Source organism: Glandiceps talaboti, chromosome 9, assembly GCF_964340395.1.
Source record: "Glandiceps talaboti chromosome 9, keGlaTala1.1, whole genome shotgun sequence".
In the NCBI taxonomy this organism is placed as follows: Eukaryota; Metazoa; Hemichordata; class Enteropneusta; family Spengelidae; genus Glandiceps; species Glandiceps talaboti.
The window spans coordinates 15,149,867-15,172,796 of NC_135557.1; the positions used below are offsets into that span (position 1 = coordinate 15,149,867).

Genomic DNA, 22,930 nt, shown 5'->3' on the forward strand with positions numbered 1-22,930 from the left:
TATTCTCTTCACTGTCCATGTATTACACAGTCTACCAGCAACCTGGCAGTGGTTCTAGCGGTCAGTGGACAAATTTCCCCTTCTTAACACACATTGTTAATAGAGAAAGGAAGGTTTAATGAGAAAGAGTAATGCGAAGTTGTCATTTTTTTGTTGTTGAAAAATTGATGAGGTCGATGAACCGTACCATTTTGGGAAATCCCGGGAACCTATTTACGGTTTGTACGTCGGAATGTGACGGTTAACCGCAATGACATGTGGTTTCAAGAGGAAGTACGTAGACACAAAAACAACTGTTGAAAACTGTTTATCTTTTAGGAATTCACAAGCAATGCCTAACATTCCAAATTGTGAAATTTGTACAATTACACAATGTAACCATGGCAACTAAATTATACTACACTACTTACATATAGTTTTATGTTTAGCTAACGTTAACGGGATATCTTCTCATGGTGGTAATCAGTCTTATACAGAGTATGCCTTTCGACTGGAATGGTAGATCTGTGTTGAAAAATACACTTCAATCAAATGGTATTTCTGGGCATGTTGATATTTTTGAACCAATGAATACTATTATCCATTGATATCTTCTTTATAATAGTTTAATTAACTTGGGTTTTTTTTATTCATTCTTACAAGAAAATGCAATTTCGATACTTTTAAAAGTTCAACACAATTAAAAACTTAAGAATGAAATCGCTTAATGAATTACATAGGACAGGCCTCTCGACTTGTTAAATATGCAACTTAAGTTTTGAATGTATCTAGCAGCCAGTGAGTATGTACATGCACAACTCGAGGGATGTGGGTATACATATGGGCTACAGTGCAGACTCCCATATACATGTGAATGTAATATTCGTAAAGAATTCAAATTTGAAACGCTACGACAATGTTTTTGTCCCTGTCTCTCCGTCTATGCCTGTCTCTTTGTCTATTTCTGTCTGTCTGTCTGTCTGTCTGTCTGTCTATCTGTCTGTCTGTCTGTCTGTCTGTCTGTCGGTATGTATGTATGTATGTATGTATGTATGTATGTATGTATGTATGTATGTATGTATGTATGTATGAATGTATGTATGTATGTATGTATGTATGTATGTATGTATGTCTGTATCTATCTATCTGTCTGTCTCTATCTCCCCTTCTCTCTCTCTATCTCAGTCTGTCTGTCTGACTGTCTGTGTCTGTCTGTGTCTGTCTGTCTGTCTGTCTGTCTGTCTGTCTGTCGGTATGTATGTATGTATGTATGTATGTATGTATGTATGTATGTATGTATCTGTCTGTCTCTATCTCCCCTTCTCTCTCTATCTCAGTCTGTCTGTCTGTCTGACTGTCTGTCTGTCTGTCTGTGTCTATCTGTCTGTCCGTCTGTCTGTCCGTCTGTCTGTGTCTGTCTGTCTGTGTCTGTGTCTGTGTCTCTGTCTCTCTCTGTCTCTCTCTGTCTCTCTCTCTCTCTCTGTCTCTCTCTCTCGCTCTCTCTCTCTCTCTCTCTCTCTCTCTCTCTCTCTCTCTCTCTCTCTCTCTCTCTCTCTCTCTCTCTCTCTCTCTCTCTCTCTCTCTCTCTCTCTCTCTCCTGATCTACCCCGAATAAAACATACAAGGTTTAACTAACAGTGATTCATCTTTTATTTCATTTCACTCATGCTACTCGGTCTTCAGTAATAATTTATTTTCTACTACCAATCACCACCTCAAAGAAATAAAGACTGGACCATCAAGGGTATGGTGCGAACTCATCAACTTTTATTTCCAGGTCATCTGAAACGCATGCGCTCATTCAGGCAACATCCTACGCACTAAAGTTGGGGAACCCCGGTCGTTTGCCTTGGTGTTTGTGTCCGTATTAATATGTTCAAAAGCAATGTGAGTGGGTGTGGGAACGACTACTACAGCGGTACAATTCTCTAATTTATATTTATGACTGACGCTACTTTAGAATGCCACGTGTGTAATCGGGCTACTTTGAACACATTGTAAGAATTTGGGATCACACACAGATACATAGATGAATACATACATACATACATACATACATACATACATACATACATACATACATACATACATACATACATACAAACATACACACACAGACATACATACATACATACATACATACATACATACATACATACATACATACAATATACATACATACATATCGGGTTGTCGGTGGCTGAACGGTTAGCTCGTACGCCTCTTACCTCTGCACTTTGGGTTCGAACCCGCCTGGTGTCGGCTGGGTTTGTTATAAATTTTAACTAGGTCTAGTATGTAAGAAGGGTGATGCTCAGTTTGACCCTGCCGAACGACCCTGCTCTTGCGGCGACCATTCAACAAATTTCCGAATTTATTTGGAGAAATAAAGATTATTATACATACATACATACATACATACATACATACATACATACATACATACATACAACCATGATACATTGATAATAGGACTATCTATTTCTCTAAACAGGACGTTGAAAAATTTAAATTAACATATGATTGTTGTTGATGTCATTACTAGTACATCATCTTCATAACAAAGTGTAACGTTTTTCCGAGTTCGTTGACCGCTGAGGGCAGGCATCGATGTTGGAAATATTCAAAAAAAGTATTCAAAAAAAGTATTCAGTTGCCGTATGCACATATACGAAGTCCACAAAGTCCTAGTACATGTACCAAGAAAGTTTTCCCGCCATTATTTTTATCTCATTACAAAATTTCTCGCAATCAATTTTGTCTGCTTAAAATTTTCCCGCCATTGCTTCTATCTGCACTATACTATGTCACCCGGTGCTGTTATCGTACTGAGTTTGTAGTGTGCTAGTTTTAACTTAAAAGTATCATTTATTACTGTCACTGCAAATCCGACATGTAAACACACCAGTTATAAACCATGGTACTTTGATTGGATGATTATTCAAGGCCATGTGCTGTCATTGGGACAGCGTTGGTGACTAGCTAAACATTAATTTGTACGTTTTTGTATAAAAAAATAACAACCTATATCATACAATTTTCAAACCAAGTTGAACGGATTCGAACAACATCTTAGTTGTAAGCTCTCGTCGCGCTATGACGTCACAATAATGCACGTCTATTTTATGACTCTTCGTTCTGTGGTGCCTCAAAACATTCAAAATGTGACAAAACTCTTCCCTGGTTTTTCATACGTTAAGCTAATTATGCAGGTATAATTATATAATCCCCAAAACGTTCCCTTTTCCTTATCTGAACGAGGAATTATATTGGGAATTGTCCTCATTGACAGTGAATCATTGTCGCTAAACTTACATAAGGCAACTAATTACTGTATAATTAAATGAATACTAAGTGCACTAGATGAATGTCACATTTTGGAATTTTTTGTTTTGGCGGGAAACATTTTGGTATATTGGGACTCCATGGACTTAGTATACGCCAAGACGAAATATAAGCTTACGCATGTTTATCTTTTTTTTTTTCAAAATTATGAAAATACAACACTTTTTTTTTCAAAAATGAAACGCTTCACTGCCAGGGTCTTATCATACAATAGTAACGTGGTATCATGTATATTTTTTTTTCTTAGTGTGGTGACGTGGTTATGAGACCAGGTCTTCATTCACGTCAGCTTTTGTCAATTACAATGACAACATGCTGTCAAATACCACTCTTAAAGTGATAATCATTTGACAACCTCACGTGAAACTGTTTGTGTATTAGCAAAAGGTCGTGACCTGAGTACACAATACATACACGAAGGTTTGAGGGTGACTACAATAAAGTCATTAATTGGCACCACTATGATGTATGAAATGGAGCTGTTTGAATAACTTTATAGTACATGATTTGGAGAGTGCACTCCAGAGTAAAGTTTTTTGGTTAAAGTATCGCCCATTTCAAGTTAACGTTCATCGATCCTGTCTGATTCAACCACGTACAGATCAATGAGAAACTTCAGACATTAAACTCAAGGTTAAATGAATACAGTTTCTTGTAACATTGTGTCTAAATGAAATGGACTAATAATATGCAACCATGCAGACATCAAATACAAACATCAAAACATTGGCGCCCGCATGTCTGCGTCTAGTTAGATATATTTATCTCATAATAGATAAAATGTAGCAAGATATTGCGATCATGTTATTGCCGTGTAGAATATACAGTTTCTTATTTGTTTCTGCATTATTGTATCACATCACACAAACCAAGTAAACGGTCACTTGAAGCAGGCTTTGTTACAGTAACATAGGCCAACAAAGAAATACAATTGTACATGTGTTTTGTCTAAAAGTTTTGTATGATTAGGAGGGGTTTGGAGCAGGGGAGTGTTCATTGTCCCCATTATCTTTCTCTGTATGACTTCTGTCATTATTATGTGATAAACTAATCAGATTGGACTTGTGTACAAAGAATATTAAAGTAAATATATATTGATTTATCATCCAAGAAAACAGTTCACATATAATTTTCGTTCCACGCTTTTTGTTCCGTTCATTATTGTATATGCAGTTATTTTCACTTTCTCAATTTGATCAAAGACGGGCAGTGGAGCCCTCCCCCGCCCCACCCCCTCAGTCCTCAACCCGATAAAAAAACCTTTAGACACGACACATGTACATCTTTTTTCCTTTGTTGGCTTATATTACTGTCAACTGTCTATGGTTAGCTGATAATGTTAAGTGTAACCTAGATCTGTTGTATATATTTGAGCCAAATACATGGTTTTTGTGTTTCCTACTAACAGTTTCACTTTCATAGATCAAGAAGCAATATATATATATATATATATATATATATATATATATATATATATATATATATATATATATATATATATATATATATATATACACACACACACACACACTAATTAATAAACACTTTATTTCGATCCAATTATTCATTTATTAATTATTTAATTATTCAATTATTGTACAAACATATTACATATACTCAATTTTAGAATTATTTACATATCATTTGCATAAAAAACTTCAGTAATTTACATACAATTATATTCTCTTTCTTGAATCTAATAAAGATCGGCAAAGTTTAAACATTTCATTTATATTTGTATGAAAATAAAAACAAGTACGGGATTGTGAAAATTCCTGTCCTTATTTAACGTTCAAAATGATCAATGCGTGTGTAAAAGGAGTGGATAAGACTCATTGTTAAGCCATTATGTGCACAGGAGATAAAAAATACAAACAGAAACAAAAGCGCTATAAAATGTCAACACTTCCTCAAATGAACAGCTTCTGTTTAAAGTTTTGCATATAATCGTAATTCGATGCGCTGTCAGTACCAGAGATCTGAATTCGGCGAATATCTTGATACAGTTCTGATCGTACTAAGTATGAATGCCTTTACGTGAAAATCACTTCAGAAATAAACTTTTTAACCTTTTGATGTTACCTTTGCTCAAGAAAACTCAAGTTCTCAGTTAAAATAAAGAAATTATTAGAGGCCAACGTACGCATGTTGTGAAATAGAGGTGACAATGTTAAAGTTATAATTTATATTAAGTGATTTTAGAATCCAATATGGCCGCCGATTACTATGTTTATTCTATGGGGAGTAACAAACAGATTGACAATTTATTTGAAAACAAGACGGTGGACCTCAAAATCTCTATTCGTATTTCAGAAGGCTCAGAAGCAAGCTTCCATATGTCAAAGTTAGGAGGGATTTTAACAACTCTGATCAACAGTGAAATTCGTCCCCGCGAGACACATGGAGAGAATCAATCCAACTAAAACTCTACTGGTTTAATTTCATCTTCATTATTCAACCTCATTTTCCAATATTCAACAAGAAAGAATTCTAGAAAAGACGTCGGTAACTATGACAACATAACAGTCACCATTTACAAACTTCTTGTACACACTTGTACACACAGTCATCGACAGCTAGAGGGCGGCCTTCCTTTCAGAGGAGAGAATCACCTTAAAAGTCATGTTGTCCTACGTATAACCCATCTACAAAACCTACATACTCTTGAAATAAATTTCCAATGCCCATAAATTGTTATGCATAAACTAACAACTGAATCGGACCGAAAACCGATATCTGATGTCGCTTATAACGTTTGATCAGCCATGGTGAGTTTGAAACTGTATCACCAAACAAAAATATAATTAAACTAATTTATAGCCTTGAATTGACTATACAGTTGTCAACTTATAAACTATAGTACTAGGCTGGAATGGAGATTAATATGTCTCCTAGCAACGGTGTCGAATCCCAGTGTTCACTACTACTTGACCGTCCCGTGACCCATAATATAAATCTTCCAAAACCACTGTAAAACTCAGCCAGTCTATACTTAGCGCTAAAACTATGTTAATGCTAACTTACATACATGAGACTGTTTCCAGGCAGCTGTGTGCTTCTCTAGCTAGAAATTACGTTTCACCAATAGAAGTCAGTCCTGTTCTACGTTGATGCCTTAATTTCTAAATGTTTTTGTTAGTTTGACATGCAAAGTAAAGGACGAGATCAATAGTTCATTGTAGGATAAAAAAAAAAACCCTAAATTCTTTTAGTTAGGCCTCAGACCGCACCCCTCCCCCCCCCTTCGAACTAAATTGGCCAACATTGGAAGTGTTTCGGACAGCATAATTAATTTCAAATCAGTATGAATTAGTATGTAGTGATATGAATATGAATTCAGCTGGCAAAAATCGTTCTTTTGTCGACAATGCATTTACTGTACCGAAAGTTCTTCTACTCCTCAATTTGACATTTTTTTTAGAAATATTTTCATTTAAGGGTACAAACAGATTCATTATAAGTAGAATCGATTTTCGTAGGATGAGAACTAAAATGGCTACCCCTTCCCCTCTCCACCCCAAAATAAAAAAAAATAGTCTTTTTTTTATCTACATTGAACTGATCTCGCCCCTTATTATCCTGTATGTTCGTCAATGGCATATGTGGGCCAACCTTTCCGAAATCAATCTCTTTTTCGGTTGTTCCGTTTGCCTGCACCGTGACCTCTGCGATGACTTTTAGATCGGCCGCGTTTTCGATTCTTTGTTCGTCTTTCTTTCGGAGCTTTGCACTTGCATTCAGATACTGTGTTTGATGTCGTTGCTTTTGCATCTATAGCAAAGTAAAATGAAAGAGAAAACAGAGTTAAGTTGTAAACTATATGAAATAAACAATGTAGCGGTGAAAAAGATTGGAATATGCATAAGGTAGTAAAGTTTCGGAATTTCAAAATACATCCCAGTGGGTTGAATGAACTAGTATATATTTCATGACAAGTATAGAAAATTTGCAAATGTACCCTTTCAAACTGTGTCTGTCTGTCTGTCTGTCTGTCTGTCTGTCTGATGCACATTCTCCCCCTCTCTCTCTGTCCCCGTCTGTGTTTCCCCTATCTAAGTTTGTGTGTGTGTGTGTGTGGGGGGGGGGTGTGCTGTCTCTGTCTGTCTCTGTCACATACACATAACACACACACACACAATCTAGAGGCACTTGAAATTATATTTGTAATACGATAAAAAGATGGCAATCTTTCATTGCTGGCAACAGTATGTGAAACAATGAATGAAAGAGTCATTCCTATGTGACTCTCACATGCCCTCTTCAAGACAAAACACTATTGTTCAGGCAACAATGAATAAGGAATATTAACGCCAATGTGACTTTCAAATGATGTTTTCAAGAGGCACATGAGTCGTGACGTCACAACCATACCTTAATCATGCCTATACTATTATTGTTAAAAAAAAGCACGAGACTCCCTAGCCTAGAAGCTATTAATTTTCAAAAAGTCTTGGCATATGTAGATATAAAACTATTGCTATCTGAGAGAGCTCCATATTGCATCCGACCTACTCTAGATCTGTTACAGTTCACGTTATCTGATTGGAGATCGATCGAGAATATTGACTCATTCAATTAATCAACTTTCAAACTTAAAAATGTAATGTATCCTTTTCTTACTTTTGCATGAGGCGCTGTCAGGAGTCATTGCTGACGAATATATAACACGATTTTCATAAAATTGATCCTATACTTTGTATCAATGTTTGAATTTATTTTATTTTATTTTTGTCAGAGTAAAGAAGCCATGAGCAAAAAAATGACACTCTCCAATAGTATAAGATGGAATATCTCACACTTGTTTGGGATTTTTTTTGTCTCATGCTTGCCTGCGGATTGTACAATACACAGGCCAAGATAAAACAAATCTTCCCAACGAGATATTCCATCTTAGCCGATGGAGTGTGGGATTATTTTGTATCCCAGTACATTGTGTATATGTATGATCTAAAACATTGCGTGAGCGATAGAAGAATTTTTGTATCCCATAATATCAACTACTAGTATTATGTGACCGAATCTATGCATCAGAATAATCTCAGTCACTTGAATGTATGTATATGAATTTACCATGCATTTACCATGAATTTACCATGGATTTATTGGGGTAGGAAGCCAATCAGGCTTTTAAAGACCCCTCACTGTTCTGAGGTGGTGATCAACAAATGCCTTAAACTGATTAACTGATGAAGCAGTAATAGCTGACTCCGGTAAACTGTTCCAAATATCAATGACTCTGAGACTGAAGAAATGTTTGCGAATGTCAAGCCTTGATCTGACCTTGTATATGTATTACAGGAGTGTTATATTCCTTGAATGTTAAAAGCACGGGTGCGCCTTGGGTCAAAAAGTTGTATTGAATTTTCTTCTCTCGAGAACTACTCAAATGTAAACATTTAATGTTTTCATTAAACTCTTAGTGATCATTCATTCAGAGTGTGCACCGAGATCGAATTGAAAAATACAAAGGAACAAAAAAAAACCCAAAAAACAACCCTGGCAATAATGTCGAGCTCTTAGGTAAATATTGAGACCTGGTAATTGATAGTGGGCTTCCGTAGTCTCTGCTCTGGGATACCACACGTACGAGTATAATACCTGTTGGACCAAGTGATAAGACTTGGGGGATTGAAAACTGCTGAGGCAGTACTTTTTATAGTGGTGGTTTTTATGCTATGAGAAAGTCTTGTCTATAGGAAAGATACAACCAAAATAGAGTGACTATAGAATTTCAGTTAGGCGGCACCGTGTTTTTAATTTTACATTTCTCATAGTGTTTGTTCTAAATTACTCGAAACAAGATACATACACTGATAGCACGCATGCGCATACAAGCACATGAAATGATACATTTTATGTCACTGAGAGCACAAATACACACCAGTAGAGTAAACAATGAAGATTTGTGTTCCAGTGAGATAAAATGTATCATTTCTTGTGTATCCGTGTGATTTGTACCAAAACCTCGTGTGGGATGTAAAAAAAACGCCGTGTCACCTAATTTGAACTCAAATAGTCACTTTAATTTGTAAGTAAAAGAATGATCATAGTATACCCTCATGATGAAACTATTGATGCAAGAATCTGAAAATGAAACAGTGGCGTTCAAAGAAAGTGTATCTGTGCAGTGACAAGGACAATTATTGTACACAAAAGTTTGAAAGAAATAATCTCCATTTTCACTTTCCATCCCTTTCCCATGCTCCTGTACAATTGGTCGTTATAGTATGACATCATAGCCGCCTGATGTGACGTCACAAATCATTGCGGTAAAGAAACTTTCTATGCATGTATGACAACTCCCCTTGTTTCTCAGTAAAATAAATCGCCTCGTCTCTCTACGTCCAAATCGGACATGATTATAGAAACACTTTCTAAGTGCGCACAACTCACCTTGTTTCTCAGCAATGTAAAACGTCCCCCGTACCTGATCGAACAGATCACTGTCATCTCCTTGGACGTATACTGACACTTCATACTCGTCAAAGTCCTCCATCGTTATATTTTGGAAAAATAAATTTGTGATAATGTTTTGTCCGCTGATACTTAAAAACACACAGTACTGTCCTATACATGACGACAACCCGTCCAGGCGAGACATATTTATGAAGTCTTCTTGAAGTATTATATCTGAGTCGTACCGCATTAAAGTCACTGTGATCATATCTGTGTCGGTTACGTGGCGGTAGTTCACAAAAATTGTTGTAGCAACGAAGGGTGTGCCGACAGCGATATTATAACCTATCGGAACTTGAACCAGATTTGTCATTTTCACACCGTCTGCAGAACTCATTGGCGTACCTAACGATGGAAATACAACACAGACAACAAATTAATAATTCATGCGATACCACTGTGAAAGATAGCTATGCAACGCAGCACAAGCACAAAGTACTTAGTCGAAGTCTTACAACTTTGAGTTCGTTCTTTTTCTTCCTTGAGATGAGAGAGACAGAGAGACAGAGAGGGACAGAGAGAGTGACAGACAGAGAGACAGAGAGGGACAGAGAGAGTGACAGACAGACAGACAGACAGACAGACACACACACACACACACAGAGACAGACAAACAGAGGTATTCTAAACTCGACGTTGAATATTGAACAGAATAATGACATTCCAAAATGATTTCATTTGTTGGAATTGTGTTGAACATTTATAAGTTTCGAAGTAGTACTTTTTTGCAAGAACGAGAGAGGGAATGTAAGTAAGAAAGAAAGAAAGAAAGAAAGAAAGAAAGAAAGAAAATCAAAACATGTTGTATATAAATAATATCAACGCTCACCTGCAAAGACCATCACGGGAAAGAACATCATCCAAATGCCGACTGAATTATACATGGTTGTAGTGATATTGATGAAAGAGAGGCTTGAAGCTGTGGTCCTGACTGCAGTGTCGTTCGTTCTTACACATTGCACATCTTATATTGGGTTGATTTGGTTGTCCATCGTTTAGCGGAGGTGGGGGAATTTCGCTGATGTCACATGTCAATAGTTTCCTTATTTGGTAGTATGTCTGGCCAACGTGTGGATCCTAACAAGTGTCGGGACATCAACACACATCAAAGCTACTTTGCATGGGTACTTTGCCGACATGTACGTAAGCTGGGGGTAAGATAAAAGAAAAATGTATAAGGGCAAGATTTAGACAATTCTTTCAAGTTAGTCGACTGGGAGAAATCAACCTCGCACTCTAGTCCTCGTTCTCTTTGCAGTAATATATTAGTACCACGTGATCACAATTAGTGGTGACGTCACTTGCTGTTGTCCCACAGAACGGTCAGATTCCAGGCACGTGTACGAAAACAAGCCTCCCACGACATTTATTGTACAGGGGTCGAGTGAATGAGGAAACATTGACATTCTTGTGACAGCAGGTAAATTCTTTCAAGTCCTTCAAGACATTCCATTGATATGAGGTCGATTACACTGGCACTCACTGAATTATAAACTATCAACAATCTCTATCAATTTGACAACTACATGTATATCAAATTCTGCCAATGTAGTCACTTTTCATGGCATTTAAAAAAATGCTTGGTTCCCGTCAACCGGCCCTACAACTCTTTTTTTTTTTTACATATTCAAGAAAAAATATTAATAAAATCACGAAAATTGTGTGAAGTCTCGCGTGAAATAGTGGATGCGGAAATTGACATCAACGTAAAAAGACAAAATAAAGCTGTTTTCCATTCCACAATGGTTGTACATCTGATGAGAATAAACTAATAACACAGAGACCATATGGAAAACAAAGGAAAACATAACTACCTGAACTAGACACTCACATATGAAAACAAATCTACCTACCCCACCTATTTTAAATTTCCCGACCGGCCTGTAACAGCGTTCGCTTTGTTTTCAAACTCTTGTGAAATACTATGGGAAGTGACTAGCAATTTCGCTAGTCTAAGAGACCCCACAAAAATTTACTGCAAAAACAAATTATTCTAGGACACCCTATTATTTCGATATTTTGCTATATCATTTAATCATTATCGCAATAAATATTTATGAGTGCATGTTAAAGCGAGTATTCCCGTCTTTCAATTGATTAATTGTAAATATCAAGGATGCTAAACAACTTCAACATTTCATTTCCACAGGGAACAACAAATTAGAAATATTTGTAATGATTTAGAAGTGGAATGTAAAGTCTAGTTCCTTTTTTTGAGCGGGGAGTTTTTTTTCAGCTTTCTTGGTAAATGTTTTCACTTTCTTTCTTTGAACGTGCAATAAAAAAACACGTAAATTAACGAATTCGAAAGTATTGAAATTTGTACTACATACATTACAAAAAAAAACGAGAAAAAAATATTATTTTGTCTCATTTTTTAACAGATTGCTAGGTGGTTAATTGGATCAATTTGAAGAAAAAAAATGTGTCATACCACATGATTTCGTGATTGTCCCAGAAAAGATTACCGGTCATTTCAAATGCATTAATTAATCCGAAGAATTCAAGAATGCACCAACCCTGGTAAGACTCGTTTCCTAGCAGTTACGAAACGTTACATTAGTATCACATATCGTGGACCTCTTTGTGAACCCCAGCCCAGTGGTAGTCTTTAACAATTTACAAGGTTCAAATTCAAGCTACTGGGTTAACTCTAGTCATTACAATACCACAATGATGGTTAGCAACTGACGAGAGACCTTCATATCAAAAATGTTTGTTTTTTATTTCCTACTACAGATAGATAATAAATCTGTGGTTGAAATTCGCATCAAGAGTACCGATACATCAGATACCCAAATAACAAGAATCAATGGGAGCAATTCTAAGCAAAAAATGACAAATAGAAAGCGGATACAATGTGAAATACAGTCGACTTCAGAAAGGAAACTCAACATAAAACGGCAGTAGAACGCTTCATATCTTTGGGGAATGCGTATCGATGAGAGACCCCTAATTACATATAATAACTGCATCATCATGTTACCCTGGCTATATATCATGTTGTTGAGATAGAAGAGGTTGACATGGAAAGCTGATTGGGACCTGGGGCGGACTCTCCCCTCTACTATCGAAAAAGAGACATAGAAAGGAGGAGACACCGGCCAATTGAACTGGAGACATTTTGTGTGCATGAAATGGCATTGACGTTCAAAGTAGTATTTTGGGATTATTTGTGTAGGTTGAATTCAGTTGTTCATGTTGTTCGTACTTCAATTAAGGATAGTTGAACTCTCTCTCACCGGATCATTCCCAGGGGGGAGGGGTTAATTCCGTGGATGGATATTTGTGTTTCCATGGTGCATGCATCGTAGGGTGAGAAATGTTGAGCTGCATACATGGGTGACCAGTCGTAATTCTGTTGATGATTCACTACTAAATTGGCTGGAGCAAGACAACATTGGCATTTAGGTTTAAACAAACGGAGTCCATGACCCGTATGAATAACATTACATATATTCGTATAGATAGCCCTAAGTGTTCTAGAAATGGCGATACGAGTACCGTTGTTTGTTTGCAAGTGTAAGTATGTATGTATGTATGTATGTATGTATGTATGTATGTATGTATGTATGTATGTATGTATGTGTGCGTGCGTGTGTGTGCGTGCGTACGTGCGTGCGAGTGTCCATGTATGCATGTTTGTCTCAGTGTGTGTATATTGGCCTTAGGTTTCAATGTATGTCTTTGTCATGTATATTTACTAAATATTATTACAAGTACATTTTACTTGTACCGTCAACTTAGACCAGTATAAATTGCACTTCTATTATCCACTATCCAAAAGCAAAATTAAATCATCGAAGCGAAGTATGAATGACTATGACTCACATCGACCATTATAATATATGGTTCATTAGACAGTCTAGACTTTATTTGTATGGACCATTGACTGGTCATTTCCAATACACTAAGTGCCAAATTCTGTGACATCAATGACATCAATGACATCTAAACCAGTTTAGATGTCATTGATGGAACTGACATTAATGTGTGCTAAATAGTCTTGACCTCTTGGTCTTTCCTGGTTGACACGACGAATGCAATAAATCGCTTACTAACTAGTTTGAAATCGTTCTTGTATTGAATATATTGAGGTAACCTTTACGGTTAGTCGATACGTGTTATGGTAGACAGATCAAGTGTTGTATTGTGCTGTGGTTCTAACTCAATGCGTTCGAACAAAAATCATTGTCGTTCTACCCCACGCACGGCAACGCAAATCTACTTCTACGTCATAGGTTGTACGCATGGAAGAGGGCGGTACGCTACTGTCCGTATTTTCACATGGTGTTGTGCGACGACCAAAACATTAACCTTTCTACTTATAATCCAAACACAGCCACTGTTCATGATTTCCAGTCCCAAACAGACCTCAGTTTTTTCTTGGTCTGTGACTGTATTTCTAAAGTCATAAGACGGTTCTCATTTTATCGATACTCGACCGATATATACATGTATTTGGGGAGTTTCGTGAAAAAAGTTACACATTTGGACGGCACTTACCAATACACCTTTCTATGGAAGCACCCCCACTACGGGTGTGTGTGTGTGGGGGGGGGGGGGAGGGGACTGCGGTGTTCCGACGAAATACCAGATTGAAGATATGGAAATCGCCATAACTTACGTATACGGTTGCGCAAGTATATTGATATTATTTTCAAAAAATTGTTATTCGTTCAGCCTGAAAATACTCGTGACTTGGTTTTTTTTTTCATTACTTGGCTTCGGTTCATAGTTCAGATCTCGTAGGTCAATCATATTTTACATGGTTGAACGAGACAGACAGACAGACAGACAGACAGACAGACAGACAGACAGACAGACAGATAGATAGATAGATAGATAGATAGATAGATAGATAGATAGATAGATAGATAGATAGATAGATAGATAGATAGATAGATAGATAGACAAAATCAAACAAACAAGCAAGCAAAACGTTTACGGCGGCGGCGGCGACGACGACCACGACGACAACAACAACACAGGAAGCCCACTCGTTCAAGATTGGAAGGTCATGTTATCAATACTCTGCTTGCAGATCTTACTAGCTGTTATCATCACCTGAATGATCACACACACCATCCGCGGAATTCTTATCACCGCCCTAGTTCACACCACAAGGCTTGTTGTGTACATGTTGACAGCCAATTCAGCTATTGAAAAGCTATATACAAATATACAAATGTAGATACTTGAATCAATGGACAATGTGAGCTTTAGTGGAGTACTACGCCTTCTTTTTAATAGATCAATGCCTACATCACTCTGTAACACTACTAGATACGCTAGCGCTACGAGCTAGGTATCACCGCATGCATACCGGGATTAGTTGACCTTATTATAAGTCATAAGGTCAAACTGTTTGAATGGCGATTTTCGTGACAAAGGTGAAACACATATTAAATCATTTAATAGTCATGTTACTGTATTGAATTAAAGTTGTTTCAAAATGGTGTCGACTTATGCCTGCAGGCTGGATATATATGTATGTTACGAGTACCTATGCGATCATTAGGGCGTAAACAACACCACTAGCAGCCTTTAACGGCACACATCTAGAAAATCCTATAAGGCCTTGAATAAAAAAAGAAATGTGTGCTTCCGATTGCGCCCAATTTTAATATATATGGGTTAGGTAGGTTTTTTATTTATTTTTTTTCATATGTGAGTGTCTAGTTCAGGTAGTTATGTTTTCTGTTGTTTTCCATATGGTCTCTGTGTTGTTGGTTTCTTCTCATCAGATGTACAGCCATTACAGACCGGAATGACAGTTTTATATTGTCTTTTTCAGTTGATGTTAGTTTCCACATCCACTATTTCTGGCGAGACTTCACAATTTTCGCGATTTTATTATTTTTTTCTCATATGTGTAACAAAAAGTTTAGGGTTGGCAGTGAAAAAGTAGGCGGGGTTGGGTAAGCGGAACAAAACATTTTTTTAGGCCTAAGAATACCAATGATTTTTCTGTTGATTTTGGTTTCAAATGATATTGATTGAAAGTGACACTAATTTAGACGACGACGACGACGACGACAACAACAACAACAACAACAACAACAACAACAACAACAACAACAACAACAATATTAACAGCCACTGAATTGTTTTGTCAAAGATTTGTTTTATAGCTTTAAAACCAACAGGCAAAACCCCCACAGAAATGGCAATATGACCTCAACCTTGCACTCAAAATCCTACTTCATGTACAGTAGATTTCCATAGGTAAATTAAAGTAAAATTTATGCTTATATGAATAGTTACATGCATCATTCTCATAACAACATTTACATGTAATGTGAATTTTTCTATTGAATAAAATCTCTAGCAATCATTATATCCACATGGACCCTGCTCTAAGGGAAAAGTCCAGTCAGACTTATTTCTGCCTTTAGTACACTTGTATTGATTACTGCTATCAACTTAAAGTAAAAGTCCAGTCAGACTTATTTCTGCCTTTAGTACACTTGTATTGATTACTGCTATCAACTTAAAGTAAAAGTCCAGTCAGACTTATTTCTGCCTTTAGTACACTTGTAGTGATTGCTATCAACTTAAAGGAAAGTCCAGTCAGACTTATTTCTGTCTTCAGTACACTTGTATTGATTACTGCAATCAACTTAAAGGAAAACTCCAGTCAGACTTATTTCTACCTTTAGTACACTTGTATTGATTACTGCTATCAACTTAAAGTAAAAGTCCAGTCAGACTTATTTCTGTCTTCAGTACACTTGTATTGATTACTGCAATCAACTTAAAGGAAAACTCCAGTCAGACTTATTTCTACCTTTAGTACACTTGTATTGATTACTGCTATCAACTTAAAGTAAAACTCCAATCAGACTTATTTCTACCTTTAGTACACTTTTATTGATTACTGTTATCAACTTAAAGGAAAAGTCCAGTCAGACTTATTTCTACCTTTAGTACACGTGTATTGATTACTGCTATCAACTTAAAAGAAAAGTTCAATCAGACTTATTTCTACCTTTAGTACACTTGTATTGGTTACTGCTATCAACTTAAAGGAAAAGTCCAGTCAGACTTATTTCTGCCTTTAGTACACTTGTATTGATTACTGCTATCAACTTAAAGGAAAAGTCCAGTCAAACTTATTTCTGCCTTTAGTACACTTGTATTGATTACTGCTGTCAACTTAAAGGAAAAGTCCAGTCAGACTTATTTCTACCTTTAGTACACGTGTATTGATTACTGCTATCAACTTAAAGGAAAAGTTCAATCAGACTTATTTCTACCTTTAGTACACTTGTATTGGTTACTGCTATCAACTTAAAGGAAAAGTCCAGTCAGACTTATTTCTGCCTTTAGTACACTTGTATTGATTACTGCTATCAACTTAAAGGAAAAGTCCAGTCAGACTTATTTCTGCCTTTAGTACACTTGTATTGATTACTGCAATCAACTTAAAGGAAAAGTCCAGTCAGACTTATTTCTGCCTTTAGTACACTTGTATTGATTACTGCTATCAACTTAAAGGAAAAGTCCAGTCAGACTTATTTCTGCCTTTAGTACACTTGTATTGATTACTGCTATCAACTTAAAGGAAAAGTCCAATCAGACTTATTTCTATCTTTAGTATGATTGCCTTGAATACTGCTATCAACTTATTAAATATGATTGTGGCGATACAATAGCTAGTGTCGCGGTAACTTGAAGAGTGCCATCATTTGATTAGCATATTAGTGACGTCATCACCAATAGTTTTCCGGTATATCACTACCAGAAATCTCCCAAATGGTTGACCACATGTCAAAGACAGGATGGTTTCTTTGTATCAAAATTGAGCTCGGTACCCAGATGTTGTTCTATCTCCAAAAATCATAATATGAATTGATAGCAGTGATCAATTAACGACATTTCGTGGGAAAGGTAAAATATGTCTAACTTGATTTTTCTTTGCAGGTTATCGTCTTTTTTTATTTTGTGTTGGTTATAAACTTCTCGGGCTAATCAAGCATATACAGTCACGGTAATTAAACTATATGTTGGCGCCAGTGTTCTTCAGTCGAGACGAAATTAAGATTAAAGGTATGATTAGGATTTCGTAGAGATATCAAAACAATAGTAATTCCAAGTCGGGTAAGAGTCACAAAGATTTTACATGGAAGTCAAACTGTGTAATGGGTCGGGGTTCAATACATGTGACCAATAATCGAACACACGCGCGTGTACACACGTTCTTGAAAAAAATGATAAAGGCAATCTCTGATATACTGTAGAGAACTGAGTTCTTCGAGTTGTAATTGTTTGGTGTTATTGATCAGCTGGGAACCAAGGGCGCGTTCGATTTGCACAATCATAATCATGATTTATCAATCACAATCATGATTTTACGTTTGATAAATACAAATCACAATCATGATTGGTAATCATAGTAATCATGCCCCAAACCATGATTGCCGTGATTACAAGATGGCGGACAACGTAATCATAGGGGGATCGCGCGCCCGTGGCTGCAAGTTAGAAATGACGGAAAACATTATGTAAATAAATTGTGTTCGGTCAGATTGATATTTTGTTATCATTGTAATCATTTTGACGATGTAAAATCATTTAATTTATCGGAAATATACGAAACTTTAAAAAAATGTTTACATGTAAGTAATCATGATCGTGATTGAGCGTTTTGTTTACAACCTCGTTTCGAGAAATGACGTCAGATTAATCACAATCATGTTTGGGCAAATCGAATGCGCCCCAGGAGAGACGAAGATAATGAATCCCTGAGCATGCGCTATAGGTGTGTCCTTCACCTTACAATGCTAATTAGATCAGCGAGAGATCAGACAGTTGCAGATATCACCCCATCTACAGAGCAATGTGTTTACATGGAAAAATGATGATGACACTATAATGATTTATGCCATCAATATCAAACATGTGATGTCAAGGGTATGATATTGAGATTTTTAATTGTATTTTGATAACTTGAAAAATCAAGACGACCAGCTAGTTTGGGGAATTTTTATATGAATCTGATTAGGGAGTACATGTGTATAATTCTCAGCAACCCAAATCTACACTGGCCTTCACTATACGAAAAGTCACCAATTTACCCACCTTTACCCCAACCTTTACCCTACCTGTGACCCACCTAACCACCATATCTATCAAGGGGTAGTACGAGACGAAGTGACACTTTTGACCGCCTACAACCCACATGGGAGAGATCACCCTGGGTAAATTAAGTCAAAGGTGGAACTTCATTTCATACTCACCAGACTTACCCCGGTGGAAAGACATGGTCAGATATGACTTTTCGTATAATGTTTAGTTTGGCTGGTGGGTAGAAAAACAAATTGAATTGCAGAGGCAGGTTTTAATACCCAGGCGTGTCATTTAACATATCAACCACCTGTTGGCGCATACCCACACAGCGAAAGTTTGCCGTTGTGCTTAAGGACTGGGTTACAAAGTGTGCTGACGTTAGTCAAGTATCGCATATAATGTTGTATACATATTTACGTATATTTGCACACGGCATGTCTGACCTTATTTCAGGCATAAACACAAAACATTTTTTTTTCTATTTTCAACGACATTACACTGTCCTAGAAGTGTGATGTCCTTGATTCATTGCCGTGGAGTATAATTACAACGAAATATTAAGATGCAAGCTTACCTGACACTTCTTAAATAACGACAACAAATGACGTCAAACTCTTCATAAGCAATGAATGTATGTTTAAATTGAGGTGTAGCATGTCTCATTAGGGTTGAAAAGTTAGCAGGCTATAGTGAGTATCACGTGGTCTAATTCCTGGAATTACACGCTGTGGCTTCAATCAGAAAATGGTCGTAGAGGGCGTAAATGTGACTGCATTGTGTGCGAGTGTCAGACGGATCATGACTGCTTAGGGTGAGGTTGACTAATAACAAATAAAACAATATTAAACATAATAATATTATTAATTATAATTATTAATAGCATTATTTCCAAGGATGAGAGATTAAATAAACGATAAATAGTTTTTAAGGACGCGTGTGGCAACACACTCATTGCTAAACAGAGGAATAAATGATCATGAGGAACATGGAAAAACAGCGCGTTTAGCCATCCATGATTATCACTATAAGAGGCTACCTTGCCTTGCAGAGAAAGAACCGCTAAAAAGGAACAAACTTGACGCTCTTTGCATTTGCCAGTGTTCGAAGTATGAATGTAAGCTTTGAATTCTGGGATACGATATGATACGTTTGAGCGCCGCATTATTAAGAACATTTTATGCAAATTCTTACGTGACGTAACAATAGCAAAATTAGAACATAATATATTGTTGTGAATGTTAGCAAATTAGTATGTTTGTGAAATATATGTAGCCATATCTTTAGATTTTCCTCTAAACTGCAACGATTTCAAGTGTTGGATTGGTTTGATATGTCCACCTTCTTCATGCATGGGATTGTTGAAGAATTGAAACGAGTAAAAAATGACGGTGTAAGGTAAGTAAGCCTACATTTTAAAATGCCATGATGTAAAATCAGTCAGTCATTTTATTTCAGAACAATAAGGCCACATGCCCAAAGAGCAAACAGTGTTACAAACGTTTCAGTTCATAGAGGGAGATTCCTCTCTGTATTTTTCATTGCCGCAAAATAACCAAATGAAGCAAAGTTATTTACATAAGTTACCAGAGTTCAAAAGTGGAATGAACTTATCTTCGGAAGAGTTTAAACAAAAAAAAACCTTGGCAACAATTCATTTCGAAGGTCCATGGTGTTAAAAAAATTAAAACTATGGAACGCCGTTCCATACTATCTTTTCCCTCTGTGGTGGGAGGGAGGTGTGCTACCCAGCTTATCTGACGGGTCACGTTTTGCGGCCCGGGTACAAACCACTATGTATATAATCCACAACAGAATTATTGTTAGGGAGAATTATCTGGTATTTCCAAAGCATTAAAATGTTTTTCATGTTATCAACCCATGATAAGGGAACTTTCACATGAAAAGTCGACATATTTGGATTTTTTTCGTTAAAAAGTAAGCCCATTTTGGCGGCAAATATTGATATACCTGTGGCGGCAAGTACCCATATACATGTAAACTTATGGAAGTACCCTCGGGTTTTCCCTTCCCACATTGCTAATAGATATTTTGATAGTGGAAGGAGGTATCGACATATCTTGTGTTTTCAGTTGATCGCTGCATCGGCAATTATGTGGGAAAGACTCGATACTAGTTTAACGTTTCCATCGGTGACGTTTATTGGCGATGGACGCCTTTTCGCGTTTATGGAAGTTCTCAGAGAACGAGAATAAACCAACCCAAAATCCCCGACGGCTTTGATTACCAACTGGAATATGACACAAATTCATCAGCATATAGTTAATATCACCAAAAACTACACTACTACTGTGGGCCAAAAACATTAGCTAGACGCGTTGTCAAAGTTTACGTTATACCCTCACAGTACATACTATAAAATTACAACAACTTGAATTCTTACTACATAACATAGTCACGTCGCCGGTATTTTTTTTTTAGAAAATAAAAAATATGTAATGTTCAATTATACCCAGCTTTATTATTTGCAATTGATGACGTCATGATAAACAACTCAAAGACATTATGTTATGCAGTAAACTGTTGAAGTTTTAGAATGTAAAAAAAAAGTTGACATCGCTGGGAGCGTTCTTAATCTTACAGGCCACTCCCGAAAGGGCGCCCGCAACGGCTGAACTTTGAATATTTAGAGTGTCTGGTTGTTGCCATGACGCCTGAGATGCGAAGTCGGGCGTTGATAGTCTATCGTCATCAAATAATCGTTACAAGCGCGGAGGTAAACATTCCATGAAGTTCATAGACATGTCACAGTGTTTGGTGTAGATGGGAAAAGCATGTGATTAATGAAATACTTTTCCAGCAAATGTTTGAACTTTGTTATATATTGGTTTATTGGTTTATTGCTCTCAAAGGCCACCGGCCCAAATAGCAAATCCATCACAGATATACAAAATGCAAAATATACAAAACGGACACAGAAAATTAAACTATTAATAGAGGAAAGAAAAAAAAAAAAAAGGAAACATACTACTTCAAATACATTCTTTTCTCAATTGGAAAGCTTTGTGTATAAATACAGCAAGGTTTGATATAACAACTCTATCATCACACGACATAAGAGAATAAAAAGTTTCAATTGAAGGTTGTCTATATGACCGAACTGGTAAATATAACTCTCTTAGACGTTGGTATAACGGGCAGACAGAAATAAAATGAAATTCATCCTCAATTTCAATTGTACAACAAACTTTACAGGTGCGCTCCTCAGGAAAAATACCACGTGCCCTACCCTCCTCAATTTCCAGACCGAGACCCGAGCTCCTCAGACAAGCAATTGCTCTTCTGAATTTAGTATCCATGTCTAGAAATAAATATTCCTCTGGTAAAAGGTTTAGCTTAAAATTTCGATATAAACGAAGCTTATCTTTGGTACAGACTTCAGACCACCAGTTTTGTTTGACAATATCACTAGCTCTGGTCATGAAATGGTTGAGGAAGGTATTGAAGTTGCCAGGCCCCTGAAAAAGCCACACCTCCCCAAACCCATATGGGTAAACAAAACATTTTTGACATGCGTTGCCCAGGACTGCTTTCCATTGGCGTCAAGTCGCATCGCAAGATTATAACTGTGTTTTGCAACTTTGCTTTGTGGCATTTCCAAGAGTTTCAACCAGTACGAGATTACTCTTTTAAGAGTGAAAAGGAAAATGGGATATCTGCCACAATCACCTAGCACACAGGCGTCCGGTGTTGAGGATTTGACTCCAAGAAAACGCTTACAGTACTTCAATTGGATACGTTCAAGAACCTGGTACTGCGCATAGCCCCAAATTTCTGACCCATAGGTGGTTATAGGTAGAACCATAGCGTCAAAAAGTTTAAAATACTCTTTGAATGGCAAATTTCCAGTGTGTTTGACCATACGAAAAATGCTACCCATTGCCTTTCGGGCTTGATCTGCTAATATTGACGTAGCTTTACTCCACGTATTTCTACTAGAAAGCATTAGCCCTAGGTATTTGTAGTAACTGACCGTTTTCATACACTCCCCGTTAAAAAACCACCTTTCAATTTTTTTCAAAACCCCACCCCGTCTAAATACAATGATTTGCGATTTGCT

General features: G+C 36.8%; 1 protein-coding gene across 1 annotated transcript; it reads right to left on the minus strand.

Moving 5' to 3' along the window:
* Positions 1-5,038: 5,038 nt before the first annotated feature.
* LOC144440268 (uncharacterized) lies at positions 5,039-19,534 on the minus strand. The gene is made up of 4 exons (XM_078129608.1): positions 19,427-19,534; positions 10,610-10,928; positions 9,718-10,125; positions 5,039-7,095 (listed from the first exon to the last, which is right to left on the minus strand). The coding sequence occupies exons 2-4, from the start codon at positions 10,662-10,664 to the stop codon at positions 6,947-6,949; spliced, it is 612 nt and encodes a 203-aa protein (XP_077985734.1). The 5' UTR covers positions 10,665-10,928; positions 19,427-19,534; the 3' UTR covers positions 5,039-6,946.
* Positions 19,535-22,930: the final 3,396 nt, after the last annotated feature.

Coding starts and splice junctions, on each gene's coding strand:
- LOC144440268 (XM_078129608.1), bottom strand. CDS start 10,664: ATGTATAATTCAGTCGGCATTTGGATGATGTTCTTTCCCGTGATGGTC. Junction 10,126..10,609: donor TCCCGTGATGGTCTTTGCAG/GTGAGCGTTGAT, acceptor TTCCATCGTTAG/GTACGCCAATGAGTTCTGCA. Junction 7,096..9,717: donor TTACATTGCTGAGAAACAAG/GTGAGTTGTGCG, acceptor ACTTTGCTATAG/ATGCAAAAGCAACGACATCA.